The sequence below is a fragment of the Gopherus evgoodei genome, chromosome 12, assembly GCF_007399415.2.
Source record: "Gopherus evgoodei ecotype Sinaloan lineage chromosome 12, rGopEvg1_v1.p, whole genome shotgun sequence".
Classification (NCBI taxonomy): Eukaryota; Metazoa; Chordata; order Testudines; family Testudinidae; genus Gopherus; species Gopherus evgoodei.
In genome coordinates, this window is record NC_044333.1 from 43555209 (window position 1) to 43571682 (window position 16474).

Here is a 16474-nt window from a genome sequence, read left to right on the forward strand (position 1 = left end):
TCTGCTGCGGCAGGTCGGTGCAGGGTCCCGTGGGGAGAGGCGCCTCTCCCTGCCGTGGCAGGTCGGTGCAGGGTCCCGTGGGGAGAGGCGCCTCTCCCTGCCGTGGCAGGTCGGTGCAGGGTCCCGTGGGGAGAGGCGCCTCTCTCCGCCACAGCAGGTCGGTGCAGGGTCCCGTGGGGAGAGGCGCCTCTCCCTGCCGTGGCAGGTCGGTGCAGGGTCCCGTGGAGAGAGGCGCCTCTCCCCGCCACAGCCCTGAGCCCCTGCACGGGGCTTAACAGACAGCTGCGCAGCCACACAGCAGCAGAGCTTAGAGGGAACTTAGACAGCTACCCTGGCAGCATCACCAGGGAGTGCAGCCCCCTCCAGCTACCCCTCAGCAGCCTGCTAGACCCCGACCCTCCACCCCACTACCTGTCCCGGTCCCTCCTGTCTGCATCACGAGCGGAGGATGCTCGATGGCTGCGGTCGCGCTCGGAGTCCCTACAGGAAGGCGTCGGGGAGGGCGACTCCCACTGCGAGCGCCGTGAGCTGCCATAGCCGCTGTCCTCTTCCTCCCAGCTCGACCGAGATGGTGTGGCTGCATCTGGGGAAAGGAAACTGGGTTTGATGCCTCATGCTGAGCCAACCTAGGCCCCTGCCCAGCTGCAGCCAAGGCCTGGGACCGTCCAACAGGGAGCAGAGCAAGGGGGCACACTTACATGTTTACAGACTCACACTGGGCTTTCTATGGGCCAACCCAGATAGTCTAAGGAGACATGCCCCCAGGGGAATAGCTGCCATAGCTCCCCATACCGGCCACACAGATCTGCTCTCCGGGGACAGGCACAGGCTCAAAGATCATCCCAGGGCCCCCTAACACCCCAGTCCCACTCCCAGGGAAGGCTGTAGATATGAGGCAGTTCACTAGTCATGGGCCTCTTCAGCCAGGGACTTTCAGTCAGCTCTCCCCTTGTGAAGGATCCAGAGCCCCTCAAGAGGAGTGCATGCGTCCCGCCAGCTCCTGTGGAAGAGCACTGTAGGAAGGGCAACTGCTCCTACCCTTAGGTCGGTGTCTGGGGCTCTCTGGTTCACCCCTTCTGCTGCTGCCCCTCTCTGACGAGCCATCCTTTTCTGACCGGCTGCTGCTATGACGGCTCCTGTCCCGCTCCTCTGCGAACAGAGTACCTGGTCAGACATTCAGGGTGGGAGCCTCCAGAGCCCACCACATCCGATTCAGGACCATGTCCTGGGATTCGGAGCAGCCAAAGCCAGGGTCCCAGCGCCTGTGTTAGCAATCACGAAGGTCTCCAGAACAGTTACCTCGGTCCCGTTTGCGGTCGTGGTCCCGCTCTCTATTGCGCCCCCGCTTGTGCTCCTTCTCCTCCTTGGAGGAGGCGTAGACACCGTGCTCTCGCCGTTCCCGCTCCCGCTGCCGGCTGCGCTCCCAGAATTCCTCACTGACCCCCCCAGTGTGGGACGGCGTCTCCACGTGGGCAGAGCGGTAATGCCTGAGGGGCAAAGGGCAGTTCGGCAGGGTCAGGAACGTGCTGCGACTCTGCCTGCAGCCCTCACACGTCACGCATGATCCTGGCCTCATTCACTACTAGCCTGGCAAGGAGTGTGGAACTGGAACCTATGCCAAGGAGCTGAGCATGGCAGCCTTCCTGCAAGCTCCCCTTGCTCCCAGCTTGGCAGGCCTGTTCCTTCCCTCCACCCATAGGGTAACTGCCTCCCTCCAGCTGCCCTCAGCAGACTCCAGGGGGACAGCACAAGCCTCAGTAGCTGAGACAAAATGCTACCAAGAATCAGGAGGAAACACTCCCACCCCCAAAAGCAAGGGGGCTGGGACAAGGTCTTGTCCAAGGAATACCTGGCTCCTTCTCTGAGATATGTATGTGGCAACCAGACTTTTCTCCACCCAAGGCCCTTCACTCGGGGAAGCCTCCAGACCTCATCCCCACACATAAGCCCTCACTCTGTCTAGCAGAGTTCAGCCCTGCAACAGCTCCCAGCTCAGAGAAATCCTCAGTGTCTCCTCTCCTCAGGCGCTTGGGGCCCACAGTTTCCGCCCTGTGTGCCCTGTATCCAGCACAACAACTAGCTCCATGAATCAGCCCTGCTGTTGCCTTCAGGCGCTCACTCCAAGCCCCTTCCTGAAAAGGAGGACATGGTAGCCACCCAAAGGATGGGCGAGGCCCTAAACTCCCCTCACACCTCGTGCCAGGGCCTTCACCTGTCCTGCCGGCTGCTCCTGCTGGCCCTCTCGCTCCCCTCCTCCTCAGAGCCTCCCAAGTCATCTTTGGCCTCCTCCCAGTCTTTGTAGGAGGAGACTTTGGACTTCTTCTTGTCCTCCGAGTCTTCCTTCTCCTCTCGCTCCCTGCGTTTCTGTGCAGCCAGCAAGTCCAACCCCAGCAGTGAGGTGCGGGGGGCAGGAGCTTTGAAGACATGCTGCTCGCTGCAGGCACTTTTCTTCTTGATGATCAAGCCTCCAACCTGTGTCTCCAGATCAGCTCCTTCCAGCCGGTGCATCGAAGTGTCCTCAGGGACATCCTCCATTGCTAGGATCTTGTGGCCCAAGCAGTTACTTCACTGGGGCTCTCTGTAAGGAACACAATCAGGCACTGGTACCAGGAGACAAGGTTGTTGAGACTCAGGGGGTTGGGCTAATGATTAACCAACAAGAGACAGGAAGGGGGCATACAGGGGGTCCCCTGCACTGCTCCTCCCCCAAAAAGCAAGCCTCTCACTTCCCCAAGAGACATGAGGGAGGAGCTCAGAGTTCCAATTTCCCTTGAGGGGAAGAAGAATCAATCATTTCTGGATCAGTGCTGAAGAAGTTCAAAGCCCCAAGACACTACACTGGGAACGTTAGCACTGTCAGGCTGACACATAGGAGCCAGCTCTTCTTTCAAAAGCCAAACCCCCAGAAAGTTCATCTCAGCAGTAGACTACCTCATGGGTAAATGCCCTTTTGACTACTAGAAAAAAGGCCCCTCCCACATTCTTAGGAAAAAAAACATCAACCTTCTCTACCCTGTGCCACATCCTTTCTAAGCTTAATGTCTGGATAAACTGACCTCCTTCTGGCATCCTAAAACATTCTCTGTACAAAGCAATCCTTTAGGAACACAAGGCTGACCAGACTAGACTGGACCCGGGGCCCATCTAGTCCAGGCTCCTGTCTCAGACATGGGCTGTGCCACCAGCTGCTTCACAGAAAAGGCGCACGAAACATTGAGTGTCGAATAACTTGTCCATCAGAAAAAACCCATAAATAGGTGCTTTATGCCCTAGAAGAGAAGGAATTGTACTCCTCTTTTTATCCTAATGCAAAACTGGATATTCTCATTCATGATACAGATGCCTAGTCCTTTACTGAATGCTACCGAAATACTGCCCTTGGTGATATCTTGTGGCCATGCGTTCCAGTGGCCATGCGTTACAGAAGCTAATTATACATAGGCTAAAGCATATTTCTCTTTTTATTGGTTTTAAACATGCAATGTCAATGAACATGCCTCGCTCTTGTACTGTGAGGGATAAAGAACAGTGCTTGTTTGGCATGCTCCGTTCAAAACCTCTGCCTGCCCCTGCCCCAGGTGCAGCACAAATCTCCCCACACAGCAACCTGGCCCCAGTGAACAAGAGGTTCCTGGGGCCCAGCTGGCCCCACTCACTGCCCACCACCCTAGCCTTGCTGCTCTAACCAGCCCAAGCTATTGGGTCAGTGTCAAGCCCACAAGCCCAGCCCACTCCCACTTACTCCCAGGCTGGGCTCTCCTGGGTATAAGCTACACCCCTCAGGCCCGTGATACAGCAGCCCATTGATGCAAACAGGCAAAAACTTCACTGATCTTTACAAGCAACTTCTGTTTCAGACCTAACAAACTCACTATACCTAATACAGAGACAAGTGGGTGAGGCAATATCCTATTGGATCAACTTCTGCTGGTGGAGAGACAAGCTTTCTAGCCAGAGCTCTTCTTCATGCCTGGGAAAGGTGCCCAGAGTGTCACAGACTGTTTAACATAAGTAGTTAACATGCGGTAAAAGACCATTTAAGGTGAAGTGGCCCATTAACACCTCTGCAGTAATAGGACACCAAAACAGGGGGCGGGGGTGTTAGCGAGTTACAGACTGTTGCAATACACCGTAAATCCAGGATCTTGTATTAAGACCCTGATTTTTGATGTCATGCAGTTATGAATTTAACCCCAGGCTCGTCGTTTGAAGGCACTGTGCAGGTTTCCTTTGAGGATGAGGACTGAGAAGTAAGATATGGAGTAATTGTTTTGTGAAGTGTTCTCCCATGATTGGTATTGCTGGTTTTGTGTTATCATTTGTCTGTGAGTTCACTCGAGAGCACGGTGATTGCTTTACCTCACTCCCATTGTTTTTCTTGGGGCATGAGGTACCCCACACGTCGCAATAAGCATGTGTAGGCCCATGGCTCTTGAAAGGTGTTGTGAGTGGTACTGATGTCTGCAGGTTTTGCATATGTTGTTGTGGCAGGATCTGATGCCACTCTGAGGGTATATACGTCTTCACTAGCGGCTGTGCAGTCACAGCACTGGCGCACGGTCGACACTGCCACTTTACAGGGCTGAAACCTGCAGCGCTCATGGGGTGTGTTTTTTCACACCCCTGAGCAAGAAAGTCGCAGTGCTGTAAAGTGGAGACAAGGCCTTAGTTGGTGTGTCTGAAGGGAGCCTACTGATCATGAGCTTCATGAGACTGGGGGCTGTTTGAAGGCAAGAGGAGGGTGCTCCTGGGTCACTTCACTTAGAATGGTCTCTTACACCGTAACTACCTATGCTAGCTGTATACTCAGGGTATGTCTTTACTAGCAACGTTCAAGCACCACTGTCTACACTGCCACTTTACAGTGCTGGAACGTGCAGTGCTCGGGGGGAGGGGATTCACACCCTTGAGAGAGAAAGTTGCAGCACTGTAAAGTGGCAGTGTAGACAAGGCCTCTGAGTACCTTCCCAGATCTGAAGCACTCTATGTAGCTCGAAAGCTTGTCTTTCTCACCAACAAAAGTTCGTCCGATAAAAGATATTACCTCACTCTCCTTCTCTCTTCCCTATCCTGGACCAACACAGCTTGCTACAACAACACAGCATACACCAAATACACACTCTCATGGTATTAATTTATTGATAATCACTTAGGCAGTTAACACTAGACAGCTTACAGTGGTACAACTCTCCTGTCAACATCATTAAACCACCCCCAAGGAGCAGCTGTGCGTACTAGTACTTATGCTGGAATAATTTAGGTCACCCATGGGGTGGCATATTCACACCCCTGAGCAACATAAATGTTGCTGACATAAGCAGTACTGTAGACATAGCCTAAGACATGCATGTATGTGTAATAGTTAAGGAATAATGTAGTTATATTGAAAACTTCACCCTATGGTCTTGGGGTAAAAGACAGTCACCGGGAAATCTTATGTCTGAGGGCTTGGCTACACTGGCACTGTACAGCGCTGCAGATTTCGCGCTCAGGTGTGTGAAAAAACACCCCCCTGAGCGCTGCAAGATACAGCGCTGTAAAGCGTCAGTGTAAACAGTGCCGCAGAGCTGGGAGCGCGGATCCCCGCGCTGCTAGCTACACCCGTAAGGGATGTGGAGTACGTGCAGCGCTGGGAGAGCTCTCTACACCCGTAAGGGATGTGGTTTACGTGCAGCGCTGGGAGAGCTCTCTACACCCGTAAGGGATGTGGAGTACGTGCAGCGCTGGGAGAGAGCTCTCTACACCCGTAAGGGATGTGGAGTACGTGCAGCGCTGGGAGAGCTCTCTACACCCGTGAGGGATGTGGTTTACGTGCAGCGCTGGGAGAGAGCTCTCTACACCCGTAAGGGATGTGGTTTACGTGCAGCGCTGGGAGAGCTCTCTACACCCGTAAGGGATGTGGAGTACGTGCAGCGCTGGGAGAGAGCTCTCTACACCCGTAAGGTATGTGGAGTACGTGCAGCGCTGGGAGAGCTCTCTACACCCGTAAGGGATGTGGAGTACGTGCAGCGCTGGGAGAGCTCTCTACACCCGTAAGGGATGTGGAGTACGTGCAGCGCTGGGAGAGCTCTCTACACCCGTAAGGGATGTGGTTTACGTGCAGCGCTGGGAGAGCTCTCTACACCCGTAAGGGATGTGGTTTACGTGCAGCACTGGGAGAGAGCTCTCTACACCCGTAAGGGATGTGGTTTACGTGCAGCGCTGGGAGAGCTCTCTACACCCGTAAGGGATGTGGTTTACGTGCAGCACTGGGAGAGAGCTCTCTACACCCGTAAGGGATGTGGTTTACGTGCAGCGCTGGGAGAGAGCTCTCTACACCCGTAAGGGATGTGGTTTACGTGCAGCGCTGGGAGAGAGCTCTCTACACCCGTAAGGGATGTGGTTTACGTGCAGCGCTGGGAGAGAGCTCTCTACACCCGTAAGGGATGTGGTTTACGTGCAGCGCTGGGAGAGCTCTCTACACCCGTAAGAGATGTGGTTTACATGCAGCGCTGGGAGAGCTCTCTACACCCGTAAGAGATGTGGTTTACATGCAGCGCTGGGAGAGCTCTCTACACCCGTAAGAGATGTGGTTTACATGCAGCGCTGGGAGAGCTCTCTACACCCGTAAGGGATGTGGTTTACGTGCAGCGCTGAGAGAGCTCTCTACACCCGTAAGGGATGTGGAGTACGTGCAGCACTGGGAGAGCTCTCTACACCCGCAAGGGATGTGGTTTACGTGCAGCGCTGGGAGAGCTCTCTACACCCGTAAGAGATGTGGTTTACGTGCAGCGCTGGGAGAGCTCTCTACACCCGTAAGGGATGTGGTTTACGTGCAGCGCTGGGAGAGAGCTCTCTACACCCGTAAGAGATGTGGAGTACGTGCAGCGCTGGGAGAGCTCTCTACACCCGTAAGGGATGTGGTTTACGTGCAGCGCTGGGAGAGCTCTCTACACCCGTAAGGGATGTGGAGTACGTGCAGCGCTGGGAGAGCTCTCTACACCCGTAAGGGATGTGGTTTACGTGCAGCGCTGGGAGAGAGCTCTCTACACCCGTAAGGGATGTGGAGTACGTGCAGCGCTGGGAGAGCTCTCTACACCCGTAAGGGATGTGGTTTACGTGCAGCGCTGGGAGAGAGCTCTCTACACCCGTAAGGGATGTGGTTTACGTGCAGCGCTGAGAGAGCTCTCTACACCCGTAAGGGATGTGGTTTACGTGCAGCACTGGGAGAGAGCTCTCTACACCCGTAAGGGATGTGGAGTACGTGCAGCGCTGGGAGAGAGCTCTCTACACCCGTAAGGGATGTGGAGTACGTGCAGCGCTGGGAGAGAGCTCTCTACACCCGTAAGGGATGTGGTTTACGTGCAGCGCTGGGAGAGAGCTCTCTACACCCGTAAGGGATGTGGTTTACGTGCAGCGCTGGGAGAGAGCTCTCTACACCCGTAAGGGATGTGGAGTACGTGCAGCGCTGGGAGAGCTCTCTACACCCGTAAGGGATGTGGTTTACGTGCAGCGCTGGGAGAGAGCTCTCTACACCCGTAAGGGATGTGGTTTACGTGCAGCGCTGGGAGAGAGCTCTCTACACCCGTAAGGGATGTGGAGTACGTGCAGCGCTGGGAGAGCTCTCTACACCCGTAAGGGATGTGGTTTACGTGCAGCGCTGGGAGAGAGCTCTCTACACCCGTAAGGGATGTGGTTTACGTGCAGCGCTGGGAGAGCTCTCTACACCCGTAAGGGATGTGGTTTACGTGCAGCGCTGGGAGAGCTCTCTACACCCGTAAGGGATGTGGAGTACGTGCAGCGCTGGGAGAGCTCTCTACACCCGTAAGGGATGTGGCGTACGTGCAGCGCTGGGAGAGCTCTCTACACCCGTAAGAGATGTGGTTTACGTGCAGCGCTGGGAGAGCTCTCTACACCCGTAAGGGATGTGGTTTACGTGCAGCGCTGGGAGAGCTCTCTACACCCGTAAGGGATGTGGTTTACGTGCAGCGCTGGGAGAGAGCTCTCTACACCCGTAAGGGATGTGGTTTACGTGCAGCGCTGGGAGAGCTCTCTACACCCGTAAGGGATGTGGTTTACGTGCAGCGCTGGGAGAGCTCTCTACACCCGTAAGGGATGTGGTTTACGTGCAGCGCTGGGAGAGCTCTCTACACCCGTAAGGGATGTGGTTTACGTGCAGCGCTGGGAGAGCTCTCTACACCCGTAAGGGATGTGGAGTACGTGCAGCGCTGGGAGAGCTCTCTACACCCGTAAGGGATGTGGCGTACGTGCAGCGCTGGGAGAGCTCTCTACACCCGTAAGGGATGTGGTTTACGTGCAGCGCTGGGAGAGCTCTCTACACCCGTAAGGGATGTGGTTTACGTGCAGCGCTGGGAGAGCTCTCTCCCAGCGCTGGCGCTCCGACCACACACACACTTCGCAGCCCTGCCGCGGCAGCGCTTTGAAATGTCAAGTGTAGCCATACTCTCAGTGATGGCCCATTGACCTAGTGCAAGGTTCAGCTGTCCTCACTTGCCCCATCCCACATCAGTCACTGGGAAACCATCAAAGACAACAGAAAACCATCAAAACCACTTGAAGACAAAAAGCAACATTGTCACAAAGGATCACCCTGTCTATGAATAAACCAACCGCTGTCTGGAGGCATTCCTCCTGAGGGAGTGTTCCATGGAAGATTCCAGGCCAGTTCCCACGGGGCAGCCAGCTCCGGGACAAACCAGTCTCTGGGGGCTATTAGAGAAGAGGGGGTTGCGCTGTGTCGGTCGGGGAGGCTGTCAGGGAAGCGGGGAGCGCTGAGTCAGTCAGGGGGGTTATTAGGGAAGGGGGGAGCGCTGTGTCGGTCGGGGGGATTATTAGGGAAGAGGGGGAAACGCTGTGTCGGTCGGGGGGATTATTAGGGAAGGGGGGGAGCGCTGTGTCGGTCGGGGGGATTATTAGGGAAGGGGGGGAGCGCTGTGTCGGTCGGAGGGGTTATTAGGGAAGAGGAGGGAGCGCTGTGTCGGTCGGAGAGGTTATTAGGGAAGAGGGGGGAGCGCTGTGTCGGTCAGAGGGGTTATTAGGGGAAAGGGGGAGCGCTGTGTCGGTCGGGGGGGCTGTTAGAGAAGACGGGGGGAGCGCTGTGTCAGTCAGGGGGACTGTTAGGGGTTGCATTGTGTCAGTCGGAGGGTTATTAGGGAAGGGGAGGAGCGCTGTGTCAGTCGGGGGGCTGTTAGGGGTTGCGCTGTGTCGGTCGGGGGGGCTATTAGGGAAGGGGGGTGCGCTGTCGGTCGGGGGGGTTATTAGGGAAGGGGAGAGCACTGCGTCGGTCAGGGGGGCTGTTAGGGAAGGGGAGGAGCGCTGTGTCAGTCGGGGGGGACTGTTGGGGGTTGCGCTGTGTCCGTCGGGGCGGCTGTTGGGGGTTGCGCTGTGTCCGTTGTGGGGGGGCTGTCATGGAAGGGGGCTGCGCTGTGTCGGTCGGGGGGGGCTGTCAGGGAAGGGAGGAGCGCTGTGTCGGTTGGGGGGGCTGTTAGGGAAGGGGGGGCTGTGTCAGTCGGGGGGCTGTTAGGGGTTGCGCTGTGTCGGTCGGGGGGGCTGTCAGGGAAGGGGGGTGCGCTATCGGTCGGGGGGGTTATTAGGGAAGGGAGGAGCGCTGTGTCGGTCAGGGGGGGCTGCCAGGGAAGGGGAGAGCGCTGTGTCGGTCAGGGTGGGGGGTTGTTAGGGAAGGGGGGCTGCGCTGTGTCGGTCGGGGGGGCTGTGCTGTGTCGGTCGGGGGGGCTGTCAGGGAAGGGGGGAGCGCTGTGTCGGTCGGGGAGGCTGTCAGGGAAGGGGGGAGCGCTGTGTCGGTCGGGGGGAGGTTATTAGGGAAGGGAGGAGAGCTGTGTCGGTCGGGGGGGGCTGCCAGGGAAGGGGAGAGCGCTGTGTCGGTCGGGGGGGGTTTGTTAGGGAAGGGGGGCTGCGCTGTGTCGGTCAGGGAGGCTGTCAGGGAACGGGGGAGCGCTGTGTCGGTCGGGGAGGCTGTCAGGGAAGGGGGGAGCGTTGTGTCGGTCGGGGAGGCTGTCAGGGAAGGGAGGTTGCGCTGTGTCGGTCGGGGGGGCTGTTAGAGAAGACGGGGGGAGCACTGTGTTGGTCGGGGGGGCTGCCAGGGAAGGGGAGAGCGCTGTGTCGGTCGGGGAGGCTGTCAGGGAAGGGGGGAGCGCTGTGTCGGTCGGGGAGGCTGTTAGGGGTTGCGCTGTGTCGGTCGGGGGGGCTATTAGGGAAGGGAGGTGCGCTGTCGGTCGGGGGGGTTATTAGGGAAGGGGAGAGCACTGCGTCGGTCAGGGGGGCTGTTAGGGAAGGGGAGGAGCGCTGTGTCGGTCGGGGGGGCTGTTAGGGGTTGCGCTGTGTCGGTCAGGGGGCGTTATTAGGGAAGGGGAGAGCGCTGCGTCGGTCAGGGGGGCTGTTAGGGAAGGGGAGGAGCGCTGTGTCAGTCGGGGGGGGCTGTTGGGGGTTGCGCTGTGTCCGTCGGGGCGGCTGTTGGGGGTTGCGCTGTGTCTGTCGTGGGGGGGCTGTCATGGAAGGGAGGAGCGCTGTGTCGGTTGGGGGGGCTGTTAGGGAAGGGGGGGCTGTGTCAGTCAGGGGGCTGTTAGGGGTTGCGCTGTGTCGGTCGGGGGGCTGTCAGGGAAGGGGGGGTGCACTGTCGGGCGGGGGGGTTATTAGGGAAGGGGGTTGCGCTGTGTCGGTCGGGGGGGCTGTTAGGGGTTGCGCGATGTCGGTCAGGGGGGCTAATAGGGAAAGCAGGTTGCACTGTGTCGGTCGGGGGGCTGTCAGGGAAGGGGGGTTGCGCTGTGTTGGTCGGGGGGGCTGTCAGGGAAGGGGGGTTGCGCTGTGTCGGTCAGGGGGGCTGTTAGGGAAGGGGAGGAGCGCTGTGTCGGTCGGGGGGCTGTCAGGGAAGGGGGGAGCGCTGTGTCGGTCGGGGAGGCTGTCAGGGAAGGGGGGTTGCGCTGTGTCGGTCAGGGGGGCTGTTAGGGAAGGGGAGGAGCGCTGTGTCGGTCAGGGGGGCTGTTGGGGGTCGCGCTGTGCCGGTCGGAGGGCTGTTGGGGGTTGCGCTGTGTCAGTCGTGGGGGGGGCTGTCAGGGAAGGGGGCTGCGCTGTGTCGTCGGGGAGGCTGTTGGGGGTTGCGCTGCGTCGGTCGGGGGGGCTGTCAGGGAAGGGGGTTCCGCTGTCAGTCGGGGGGGCTGTTGGGGGGTTCCGCTGTGTCGGTCAGGGGCGCTGTTGGGGGTAGCGCTGTATCGGTCGGGGGGGGCGGTCAGGGAAGGGGGTTGCGCTGTGTCGGTCGGGGGGGCTGTTAGGGAAGGGGGCTGCGCTGTGTCCGTCAGGGGGGCTGTTGGGGGCTGCGCTGTGCCGGTCGGGGGGGTCTCGGGGGCTGCGCTGTGCCGGTCGGGGGCGCTGTTGGGGGCTGTGCTGTGCCGGTCGGGGAGGGCTCGGGGGTTGCGCTGTGCCGGTCGGGGAGGGCTCGGGGGCTGCGCTGTGCCGGTCGGGGGGGCTGTTGGGGAAGGGGGCTGCGCTGTGCCGGTCGGGGGGGGCTGTCGGGGAAGGGGGCTGCGCTGTGCCGGTCGGGGGGGGCTGTTGAGGGTTGCGCTGTGCCGGTCGGGGGGGGCTCAGGGGCTGCGCTGTGCCGGTCGGGGGGGCTGTCGGGGAAGGGGGCTGCGCTGTGCCGGTCGGGGGGGGCTCGGGGGCTGCGCTGTGCCGGTCGGGGGGGGCTGTCAGGGAAGGGGGGTTGCGCTGTGTCGGTCGGAGGGCTGTTGGGGGTTGCGCTGTGTCAGTCGTGGGGGGAGCTGTTAGGGAAGGGGGCTGCGCTGTGTCGTCGGGGGGGACTGTTGGGGGTTCTGCTGTGCCGGTCGGGGGGGCTGTTAGGGAAGGGGGCTGCGCTGTGCCGGTCGGGGGGGGGCTCGGGGGCTGCGCTGTGCCGGTCGGGGGGGCTGTCGGGGAAGGGGGCTGCGCTGTGCCGGTCCGGGGGGGGGGCCTCGGGGGCTGCGCTGTGCCGGTCGGGGGGGGGGCTCGGGGAAGGGGGCTGCGCTGTGCTGGTCGGGGGGGGGGGGCTCGGGGAAGGGGGCTGCGCTGTGCCGGTCGGGGGAGGGGGGGGCTCGGGGGCTGCGCTGTGCCGGTCGGGGGGGGGGGGCTCGGGGGCTGCGCTGTGCCGGTCGGGGGGGGGCTCGGGGAAGGGGGCTGCGCTGTGCCGGTCGGGGGCGGCTGTTGAGGGTTGCGCTGTGCCGGTCGGGGGGGCTCGGGGGCTGCGCTCTGCCGGTCGGGGGGGGGGGGGCTCGGGGCTGCGCTGTGCCGGTCGGGGGGGGGGCTCGGGGGCTGCGCTGTGCCGGTCGGGGGGGGGGGCTCGGGGGCTGCGCTGTGCCGGTCGGGGGGGGGGGGGCTCGGGGGCTGCGCTGTGCCGGTCGGGGGGGCTGTCGGGAAGGGGGCTGCGCTGTGCCGGTCGGGGGGGGGGGGGCTCGGGGGCTGCGCTGTGCCGGTCGGGGGGGGGGGGGCTCGGGGGCTGCGCTGTGCCGGTCGGGGGGGGGGGGCTCGGGGGCTGCGCTGTGCCGGTCGGGGGGGGGGGGGCTCGGGGGCTGCGCTGTGCCTGTCGGGGGGGCTGTCGGGAAGGGGGCTGCGCTGTGCCGGTCGGGGGGGGGGCTCGGGGGCTGCGCTGTGCCGGTCGGGGGGGGGGGGGCTGTCGGGGGCTCCAGTTCGAGGTCCCGCTTTGCCCCGGGTCCCGCTCCCCGCGCTCTCTCCTCCCTCAGGCCCGTGCCCGCCCCGTGACCAGCGCTCCCGAGCGGGGCAGGGAGCGGCTCGGAGGGACCCAGGCCGGGGCCCCGCTGCTAACGGGCCCGGCGCCGGGGCTGCGGGAGGGAGCGGCTGACACCCCGCCCCGCCCCCGGCCGGGTTCCCCTCGCGCCTCTCACCTCGCGGCCCCCCAGCCCCGCCGCGCGTCTCCTCGGCGCCCGTTCTGCAGCCGCCTCAGCGCTCCCTGAGCGCCGCCATCCCCGTCCCACAATGCGCCGCGACAGCAGCCGCTCTACCCCGCCCCGCACCATAGAGAGACAGGCCGGGAGTCTCGTTCCCATCATAGAGCGAGGCCGGAGGCTAGAGAGGCCGCCTCGAGAAGAGCAAATGGAGGAAGCTGCCTCTAACACGTCATACAGGCTAACCCGGAACAGGAAATGTATCATGTGAGGTAACATCCTGTCCAAGGCTGTGTCCCCCACCCCGGATACCCACCCCCCCGTGCTGAGCCCCCACCCCCGGGCACTGACCCCCCCCGTCCTGTGCCCCCCCGAATACCGACCCCCCCGTGCTGAGCCCCCACCCCCGGGCACTGACCCCCCCGTCCTGTGCCCCCCCCGGATACCGACCCCCCCGTGCTGAGCCCCCACCCCCGGGCACTGACCCCCCGTCCTGTGCCCCCCCGGATACCGACCCCCCCCCGTGCTGAGCCCCGCCCCCCGGATACCGACCACCCCCGTCCTGTGCCCCCCCGGATACTGACCCCCCCGTGCTGAGCCCCGCCCCCCGGGCACTGACCCTCCGTCCTGTGCCCCCCCCGGATACCGACCCCCCCGTGCTGAGCCCCCACCCCCGGGAACTGACCCCCCCGTCCTGTGCCCCCCCGAATACCGACCCCCCCGTGCTGTGCCCCCACCCCCGGGCACTGACCCCCCCGTCCTCTGCCCCCCCGGATACCGACCCCCCCCGTGCTGAGCCCCGCCCCCCGGATACCGACCCCCCCCGTGCTGAGCCCCCACCCCCGGGAACTGACCCCCCCGTCCTGTGCCCCCCCAGATACCGACCCCCCTGTGCTTTGCCTCCACCCCAGGTCACCGACCCCCCCGTCTTTTGCCTTCCCGGATACCGACCCCCCCCGTGCTGTGCCCCCTCCCCCAGTCACTGACCACCCGTCCTGTGCCCCCCCAGATACCGACCCCCCCGTGCTGTGCCCCCACCCCCGGGCACTGACCCTCCGTCCTCTGCCCCCCCCCGGATACCGACCCCCCCATGCTGAGCCCCGCCCCCTGGATACCGACCACCCCGTGCTGAGCCCCCACCCCCGGGAACTGACCACCCCGTCCTGTGCCCCCCCGGATACCGACCACCCCGTCCTGTGCCCCCCCAGATACCAACCCCCCTGTGCTTTGCCTCCATCCCAGGTCACCGACCCCCCCCGTCTTGTGCCCCCACCCCCAGTCACTGACCCCCCCACCCTGTGCCTTCCCGGATACCGACCCCCCTGTGCTTTGCCTCCATCCCCGGGCACTGACCACCCTTCCTGTGCCCCCCCCGGACACCGACCCCCCCCACCCATGCTGTGCCGCCACCCCCAGGCACTGACCCCCCCCCGTCCTGTGCCTCTCCGGATATCGACCCCCTCTGTGCTGTGCCGCCATGCCCGGGCACTGACGCCCCGTCCTGTGCCCCCCCCCGGATACCGACCCCCTCTGTGCTGTGCCGCCACGCCCGGGCACTGACCCCCCCCCCCCCGTCCTGTGCCCTCCTGGATACCGACCCCCCTGTGCTGTGCCGCGCCGCCACCCTCGGTCACTGACCCCCCCCGTCCTGTGCCCTCCTGGATACCGATCCCCCCGTGCTGTGCCCCCACCCTGGTCACTGACCCCGCCACCCTGTGCCCTCCCGGATCCCGCCCCCCCCATGCTGTGCCACCACCCCTGGTCACTGACCGCCCGTCCTGTGCCTTCCCGGATACCGACCCCCCCCATGCTGTGCCACCACCCCCGGTCACTGACCCCCCGTCCTGTGCCCTCCCGGATACCGACCCCCGTGCTGTGCCACTACCCCTGGTCACTGACCCCCCGTCCTGTGCCTTCCCGGATACCAACCCCCCCCCCGTGCTGTGCCGCCACCCCCGGTCACTGACCACCCGTCCTGTGCCCCCCCGGATACCAGCCCCCCCCCGTGCTATGCCACCACCTCTGGTCACTGACCGCCCGTCCTGTGCCTTCCCGGATACCGACCCCCCCCCATGCTGTGCCACCACCCCCGGTCACTGACCCCCCGTCCTGTGCCCTCCCGGATACCGACCCCCGTGCTGTGCCACTACCCCTGGTCACTGACCCCCCGTCTTGTGCCTTCCCGGATACCAACCCCCCCCCGTGCTGTGCCGCCACCCCCGGTCACTGACCTCCCGTCCTGTGCCCCCCTGGATACCGACCCCCCTGTGCTTTGCCTCCATCCCCGGACACTGACCCCCCGTCCTGTGTCCCCCCGGATACCGACCCCCCCCCGTGCTGTGCCCCCACCCCCAGTCACTGACCACCCGTCCTGTGCCTTCCCAGATACCGACCCCCCCGCCCGTGCTGTGCCGCCACCCCCGGGCACTGACCCCCCCGTCCTGTGCCCCTCCGGATATCAACCCCCTCTGTGCTGTGCCGCCATGCCCGGGCACTGACAACCCGTCCTGTGCCCCCCCGAATACCGACCCCCCTGTGCTGTGCCGCCACGCCCGGGCACTGACGCCCCGTCCTGTGCCCCCCCAGGATACCGACCCCCTCTGTGCTGTGCCGCCATGCCCGGGCACTGACACCCCGTCCTGTGCCCCCCCCGGATACCGACCCCCCCTGTGCTGTGCCGCGCCGCCACCCCCGGTCACTGACCCCCTGTCCTGTGCCCTCCTGGATACCGACCCCCCTGTGCTTTGCCTCCATCCCCGGGCACTGACCCTCCGTCTTGTGCCCCCCTGGATACCGACCCCCCTGTGCTTTGCCTCCATCCCCAGTCACTGACCACCCATCCTGTGCCTTCCCAGATACCGACCCCCCCCCGTGCTGTGCCCCCACCCCCAGTCACTGACCACCCATCCTGTGCCTTCCCAGATACCGACCCCCCCGCCCGTGCTGTGCCGCCACCCCCGGGCACTGAGCCCCCCCGTCCTGTGCCCCTCCGGATATCGACCCCCTCTGTGCTGTGCCGCCATGCCCGGGCACTGACGACCCGTCCTGTGCCCCCCCGAATACCGACCCCCCTGTGCTGTGCCGCCACGCCCGGGCACTGACGCCCCGTCCTGTGCCCCCCCAGGATACCGACCCCCTCTGTGCTGTGCCGCCACGCCCGGGCACTGACACCCTGTCCTGTGCCCTCCTGGATACCGACCCCCCCTGTGCTTTGCCTCCATCCCCGGGCACTGACCCCCTGTCCTGTGTCCCCCCGGATACCGACCCCCCCCGTGCTGTGCCCCCACCCCCAGTCACTGACCACCCATCCTGTGCCTTCCCAGATACTGACCCCCCCCGCCCGTGCTGTGCCGCCACCCCCGGGCACTGACCCCCCTGTCCTGTGCCCTCCTGGATACCGACCCCCACGTGCTGTGCCCCCACCCCCGGGCACTGACCCCCCCATGATGTGCCCCCCCATGATGTGCCCCTACCCCCAGGGCACTGACCCTCCCATGCTGTGCACCCCATCCTGGATACCAACCTCCCCACCATGCTGTGCCCCCCCAGATACCGATCCCCCCGTGCTGTGCCCCCACCCCCATGCT

General features: G+C 63.3%; 1 protein-coding gene across 2 annotated transcripts in view; it reads right to left on the minus strand.

Moving 5' to 3' along the window:
* DHX38 (DEAH-box helicase 38) overlaps positions 1-13082 on the minus strand; it is a 33544-nt gene extending 20462 nt beyond the window's left edge. The window contains exons 1-5 of one of the 2 annotated variants that reach the window (XM_030581653.1): positions 13017-13082; positions 2213-2578; positions 1300-1487; positions 1039-1149; positions 412-583 (exon numbers count right to left, since the gene is read on the minus strand). In XM_030581653.1, coding sequence (XP_030437513.1) covers positions 412-583; positions 1039-1149; positions 1300-1487; positions 2213-2535 — 794 coding nt within the window. In that variant the 5' untranslated portion in view covers positions 2536-2578; positions 13017-13082. Of the gene's footprint in view, positions 1-411; positions 584-1038; positions 1150-1299; positions 1488-2212; positions 2579-12887; positions 12992-13016 lie in introns of those variants that run through there. The other variant, XM_030581652.1, reaches the window with a different exon arrangement.
* Between the last annotated feature and the right edge of the window lie 3392 nt (positions 13083-16474).